The 6,997-nt window shown below is 49.1% G+C and overlaps 1 protein-coding gene across 1 annotated transcript in view; it reads left to right on the top strand.

The window, feature by feature from the left end:
* The window catches only part of tgfbr2l (transforming growth factor beta receptor-like), an 11,612-nt gene extending 4,615 nt beyond the window's left edge, over positions 1 to 6,997 (top strand). Inside the window, exons 2-8 of the mRNA XM_070976063.1 lie at positions 291 to 444; positions 2,774 to 2,985; positions 3,387 to 4,126; positions 4,524 to 4,661; positions 4,775 to 4,916; positions 6,364 to 6,491; positions 6,572 to 6,997. Of these exons, the coding sequence (XP_070832164.1) occupies positions 291 to 444; positions 2,774 to 2,985; positions 3,387 to 4,126; positions 4,524 to 4,661; positions 4,775 to 4,916; positions 6,364 to 6,491; positions 6,572 to 6,940 (1,883 nt within the window). The 3' untranslated portion in view covers positions 6,941 to 6,997. The remainder of the gene's footprint in view (positions 1 to 290; positions 445 to 2,773; positions 2,986 to 3,386; positions 4,127 to 4,523; positions 4,662 to 4,774; positions 4,917 to 6,363; positions 6,492 to 6,571) is intronic.

Here is a 6,997-nt window from a genome sequence, read left to right as displayed (position 1 = left end):
GTTCTGGTCAGCCTGCTGCTTCCTCATCAGCTGATCCATGACTCAGCGTTTTATATATATTTTATATCCTTCACACTGTGAACGTGTGTGTGTGTGTGTGTGTGTGTGTGTGTGTGTGTGTGTGTGTGTGTGTGTGTGAAGTGTACTCATTATGTGTTCCTTTATTATGTGTTCATTGTTCAGATTTCATGCTGAGTCATTACCATCTGACAGCTTCATAATATCTACTGATACTCTCTGTGTATGTACCATGATGCAGTAGTACTACAGTATCTCTGTCTCCTGTGCAGGGCCGCTTGTTGTCCAGTCCTTCAGCCACCTGAGCTTCAACCTGTGTAAGTGGTGTGAGGCGTCCAGCCCGCTGTGTCGGGACAGCGTCTGCTTCAGTAACTGCACCCTGTCGTCCTTCTGCACCGTCATCGAGGAGATCTGCATCGCCGTGTGGTCAGTTCCACTCGCTGCGCCGCTTCACGCTGGATCTACCACAATCCCTCAGTACCATTATTATCCATTTGTTTGATTTGATGTTGTTCTCGCTGAACCTTCTCTTCTTCTTCTTCTTCTTCTTCTTCTTCTTCTTCTTCTTCTTCTTCTTCTTCTTCACTCTCTTCACACCCTCACCTCTCTCTGGGGTATTTCCTCTGTGGCGTCTCAGACCTGTGTTGTTCTTCCGGTTGAATCAGACTCTGGTTGGTTTCCCTCGTGCTGTGATTCATTTTGTCAGGTCTGAACGCAGCAGTCCTGCTTGTGTGTGGACCAGAAGAACCGTTTAGAGGAACTGTGGACCAGTTTGTTTGTGTTGGTTCGGTCTGACCCAGTGACAGGACACACTCTGCAGGTGTGCAGCTCCCACAGCCAGGTGAACTGTGCATGATGGGACGCTGATGAAGTCAATCATTGCTAGCAGCTAGCAGGAGAATGAAGGAGGTTTTGCACTCAGGCCTCTTCAGGACCTTCGTCCTGTGTTGACTGACCAGGTTTCACCTGCTCATCCACTGATGCCGATCAGAGCAAACCAGTCATCTTCAACCAGTTTGTGTCGGTTAAAACCAGCTCTGGTGTGAAAGTGATCAACCAGAAAACTACTGTTAAATAAATCCCCTGATCTGAAGAAACTACAAACATGGGAAAATGAAATATTCAAGCTGTTCCTGAACTCAACTGTTCAGTGTCAGACAAGAAGAAAAAAAGCTCTCAGTCATTGCAGGACAGTGGTTTCAGGACATTTGTCTCTGGTGGCAGCCCGGTCTGTGGACCATCAAGGCCATCATGAAGATCTGCACTCATGGTCCAGATTTCAGCTCCATCAAAGAGCTCTGAAGACACTTGGTTGCCAGATGTTGTGAAGCTTCTTCCAGACACTCCAGGTTTGTTCTTTGTGTGTCAGGAAGTCCGTCTGAGGAACGGGAACCTGAACTCGCTGACCTCTTTGAGCTGTGTGCCATCGCTGAGACAGACTGGCAGCTTCCTCCTCAGTGATGATCATCAGTCTTTTCCCTGAGAAACGACTTTGACTGCAGCATCAAAGCGATGTCAGCAGGTCTGTGCCGGCCGACCCTGTTGACCAATCAGTTAACTAAGATAATCAATGAAAATGGAGGATGGATGAGATGCCAGAATGACACCATGTTGGTTTAACTGGGATTAATTAAAATGAATTACGTTCAGTGTATTAAGTGACAGATAATTCTAAAGATCCAAAGAACGTCGCTGCTCCAGGCCGAAAAGTCCCGACGACCCTGAACACATCAGAACAGAAGCTTAGCGTGTGTTGAAAACAGCATGTGAGTCATTTACATTGTGTGAGCATGTTTTCAACACGTTTGACCTCATTGACTGTAGTATTTCTACTTCAATACGCAATTCTGTGAGTGTTTGGTGCTGTTGGTGATTCAGTGTGTCTGATAGATAAAAGAGCAGAAATAAAAAAAGAATATGTCCTGAAGCCTTTAGTGTCCAGTGAAAACGCTGAATGTCAGTGTGCACTCATACACTCATTGTTTTCCTTCAGCACAATCCCATGAGCCAGCAGAGTCCACCACAGTACAGCTAAGCCACCTCAATGTGTTGTTGATCAGCATTATGAAACATCCTGAAGTCATTTCTCTCAACTCGCTACTGTTGCAGGAAAACACATGTGACTGCAATTTTGCCTTTTTCATATTTGATTTCAAAGGTTGGCTCGGTTCGTTTTCGTGCCAGAGAAACACGATGAGCTTTCACAAACTCCGCTGGCATCACTTTCTTCACGACTGGAAAGTTTCTGCTGATTCGTGCTTTTGTTTGGATAACAGTTACGCTGGGATCCCCCTCGCCGCTCCCCTCTCATTTCCTGTTCACGCCGGTCTGCCCGACCCTCCCAGATAGCTGCAGAAAACCAGTGATAAGAGGCAACTTGCAGAGAAGAAAGAGAGGAGAGCAAGAAGCTGGTTTATCCAGGTCAAAGTTGACGGGATGGTGGAGGAGCTGTCTGCAGACTCAGCCAGCCGTGTGCTGCACTGCACAAGCATCAGGAAGCTAAACATGAAGCCAGGCTTTGAGTCCAGCGTCATTTAGCAGCTGCTGCAGTCACAAAGCATCCTGAAGCCGAAGCCTTTCAGTCTCATGTCTGAATGTTCATACCAAAATAAAATCCACCCACCCAAAACTGTTTCAGATATAAACTGTAATTTATAGATTTGAATACAGAACACAGGCGAGTTTTGAGAAGCTAACCAAAGTGAAACAGTCTGACGCTGACTGAGCGCACTCACATGTTCCTCCGCTCTCACAGGAGGAAGACCAACGACACAATGATGGTGCAAACCATGTGTCATAACCCCGCTCTGCCACTAGAGGGCGTCGACCCCAGCTTGCTGCTGAACTTCACCTCCAGAGAGTGTCACATGGTCCCACAGCCTGCAGACGACGGAGCCATGATGGTCTGCGGCTGCCAGGGCGAACACGAATGTAACGACAAGCTCATCTTCGACAAGGGAGCCAATGGTGAACAGAAGGATGGATGGATGGATGGATGGATGGATGGATGGATGGATGGATGGATGGATGGATGGATGAGTTGATGGATGAGTTGATGGATGGATGGATGGATGGATGGATGGATGGATGGATGGATGGATGGATGGATGAGTTGATGGATGGATGGATGGATGGATGGATGGATGAGTTGATGGATGGATGGATGGATGGATGGATGGATGGATGGATGGATGGATGGATGGATGGATGAGTTGATGGATGGATGGATGGATGGATGGATGGATGGATGGATGGATGGATGGATGAGTTGATGGATGGATGGATGGATGGATGGATGGATGGATGGATGGATGGATGGATGGATGCAGATGGATGAACAGATTCCAGTATTGTGTCTGGTCCTGCAGGATTCTCCAAGCTGCACAGTAAAGATGTGATCCCGGTGGTGGTGGTCAGTTTGGTGCCTCCTGTCCTGGTGGCCATAGTTGCCACAGCCGCCTTCTACTTCTACCGCACACGCCGCCCTGACAAACCGGGCCCTCCTACACGCCCTGACTGGCCCACCAAACGCAACCCAGAACTCTACGAGGCTTTCGACCTGCCATGTGGGGGTCTGGGGGCTCGGGGAGAGGGTGGAGGAGGAGGTGTGACAGATCCTGAGGCTGACAAGGATTCCAAGCATCTCAACAATTACATCATAAGTAACACGACGGATTGGCAGGGCCAGCTGGCTGAACCACTGCCCATCAAGCTGGAGGTCCTGGTGGGGAAGGGGCGCTTTGCGGAGGTGTGGAGGGCATGCCTCCTGCAGGGAGAGAAGGGTGGAGTTAACAGTTATGAAACCGTTGCGGTGAAGGTATTTCCAGCTGTAGAGTACGCCTCCTGGAGAAACGAGTGCTCCATCTTCTCCGACCCCAAGATGGAGCATGACAACGTGGTTCGATTCCTTGCGGCTGAGGAGAGGGGCCTGCCTGGCCACGCCCTCAGGAAGTACTGGCTGGTTTTGGCCTATCACAGCCTCGGGAACGTGCAGGACTTCCTCACAGAAAATGTTTTAAGCTGGGAGGAACTTGTCGCCATGGCGGCCAGTGTTGCTCGGGGGTTAGCTCATCTCCACAGCGACACGACGCTCAGCGGGGAACCGAAGGTAAGCTCAGTCTTATCTCTGGAAGTCCAGTTTTACTGACTGTCATTATGTTTTGTTTTTCCAGCACCTCACTTCCACGTCCTCCCCTCATGCCAACTATTGAATTTCATTGTTCTAACTGTAATGGGGAAGTTTCATGGGGACAGTTTGATGTTACTTCATTTTCAGTCCAGACCTCACCCCAACCCCCCTTATAATACACTGGACTGCTGAGGGCACAGTATCCACTGACAGTGACCTAAGGCGAGCTCATTAAAACTGTGCAAAGGCAGCAGAACAGCTGTAACAGCGTTGATGTGCATTTTTCTGCATCTGTCTTCATTTTATGGCGAATGCTTTTTGAGTTGGACCTTCTGCTTTTCATGGTGTTTGTCGCTGGTTTCCTGTATTGCTGCAGGTGCCAGTTGCTCATCGGGACCTAAAGAGCAGTAACATTGTGGTGAAGAGCAGGAGGGAGTGCGCTCTGTGTGACTTTGGTCTGGCCTTAAGACTGGACGTGTCCCTTACTGTCGATGACTACGCCAACAGTGGACAGGTAAACTGCACAGGTGGAGTTGTTCAGCCATAGGTAAATACATCACAAAGGAGAACCTGCATCTGATGTTTTGGTCATCCATTGATCGGATTCCCCTCCATCGTCCTGTCCAGGTGGGGACAGCTCGCTACATGGCTCCTGAGGTACTTGAGTCCAGGGTGAACCTGGAGGACCTGGAGGCCTTTAAACAGATTGATGTTTACTCCATGGCTCTGGTCCTCTGGGAGATGTCCTCCCGCTGTCACGCCATCGGAGGTAAGAGCTTCTCTATGTTTTTGTACACCTTCATGACAATAGAAGCAAGACTGGGAGTCTTCTAAAGAGATGAGCAGACATCAGTCCACACGTCTCTGCAGCAAAATTAAAGTCGCTTATGTTGGTTCAGTAAAACCGCAGCGACACAAAAGTCTGTGTGTGCATTTATATCAAGTATCTCAGCAACAAGTGGGAGGACATCCATGGTCCCCACAGGTGTAGGTGATGTAGGTGATCTCCTGACTTTCGCTGTCGCACCTCAAGCGCCACCAACAGGTCAAAGCTTTCACTTAACTGTCCATCAACAAGACGGATTGGAACAAAACCCGGTCAAGACGTTCATGGTCCCCAGAGGATGGCTCCTATTGAATGTGGTGATCCCTGACTTACGCAGCACCACATCAGTGAAGTGGATTTTCCTTCAGTTTGGTTCAGACATCCGTGTTCGTGTTCCCCTCATAACTTTAATGATCCTGCCGTATTTGACGTGTTCCTATGACGTGTCTAATGTTAGACAGCCTTCAGGAATGAAGACAGCAGTTCAGTGTGTTCTCGACACCTCCTACGGCTCAGACAATTCATCATTTACACTGAACAAAAGCTCATTAAGACATTTCCAGAAATAGATCCTTCATGTGAAAGCCGAGGGCCTGTACCATCATCATCAGCTCATATGTTCTGCTCGAGGATATCAACTTATTGGAGCCATGTTTTTCAGACCTTATGAGCTATTGTATAAACCTACCGAATTATAGACTCGAACATAAACCACTTTTACAACAAATTAGCACATCTATGCAGTTTTAAACCTTTCCTGCAGCCTGTAGACGAGTTTGCCTCCTTTTTTCCGGGTGTGTTATGCTCGGTGTCACAAACGCAGCAGAAAGCAGGAGACAGTAGAAAGCAGCATGGAGCTCAGTGACAGTGTTACTGCAGTCGTTCTTTAACATCTTTCACTTCGCTGTCTCTCTGCACGATATGAAGAACAGAATCACTGCTGCACGTTGTTCCCGTGGACTGGAAACAACAATAAATAATGTTCCTGGCTATTTACATGCAGCGTCTTTAGCTTCACCGTGTGTTATAGCATCGAGCCGGAAAAAGGCTGAAAATGAGCGCGTCCACCCAGGTGTCCTCTGACCCAGGAATGAATGAGGAGTATACCTTTTCCCACTGAGGACGAGAGCCAGATGTTAGTGTGGAGAAACAGAGTGCAACATAATACGCTGTAACGTGTCAGACTGCTGGAACGAAGCTTGATTTTATTCAGCTGGAAGCAGAGAGCTGCACCTTTTATAAGAGCTAAGGTAAGATCGATAAGATTGTCATTTGGACCAATAAAGATGCCACAAAGCTCTGTTGGTCTTGAGGCGTTTATCCCTTTGAACACGTCCGTCTCCATTTTGAACACACGTGAACGTAAAGTGTGTGTTTGTGTGTTGTGCAGAGGTGAAGAGCTACGAGCCAGCCTTTGGCTCCAAGGTTTGTGAGCAGCCCTGTGTGGACAGTATGAGGGACCTGGTGCTGAGGGACAGAGGACGGCCAGACATCCCCTCAGCGTGGACGCAGCACCAGGTCAGATCCAGTCAGGCTGAAAACCACAGAAGGACTCATGAAATGTCCTGCTGTCTAACTCTACGTCTTCTGTCCTCCAGGGGATGAGCATCTTCTGCTCCACCATCACTGAGTGCTGGGATCACGACCCTGAGGCCAGACTGACGGCTCACTGCGTGGTGGAGCGCTTCACCGCCCTGCAGGAGGATGAGGAGGAGGAGGAGGAGGAGGAAGAGGAGGAGGGAGGAGGGCAGGAGGAGGAAGGACAGAGGCAAGAAGCTGACAGAGACGAAGACAGAGAGAGGGAAAAGGACTCAGAGACACCAGACAATGACCAGCTTCCCTCCCCCTGCACGGCTGCCTCCTCCCCCTCCTCCTCTTCCTCCCTCCAGAGTCCTCAGCCAGACTCAAAGAGAGGTGGCACAGAGGTTTCCCATGATTCCCTGGTTCACACTGGCTCTGAGGTGTGAGTGGTGGGCCTCGTCTTCACACTGAGCTCCTCTTCCTCCTGTTGCTGGCTGCGTTCA

Source organism: Chaetodon trifascialis, chromosome 12, assembly GCF_039877785.1.
Source record: "Chaetodon trifascialis isolate fChaTrf1 chromosome 12, fChaTrf1.hap1, whole genome shotgun sequence".
In the NCBI taxonomy this organism is placed as follows: Eukaryota; Metazoa; Chordata; class Actinopteri; order Chaetodontiformes; family Chaetodontidae; genus Chaetodon; species Chaetodon trifascialis.
Note: the sequence above shows the minus strand (reverse complement) of the source record. Positions and strands in the feature narration are given on the sequence as shown.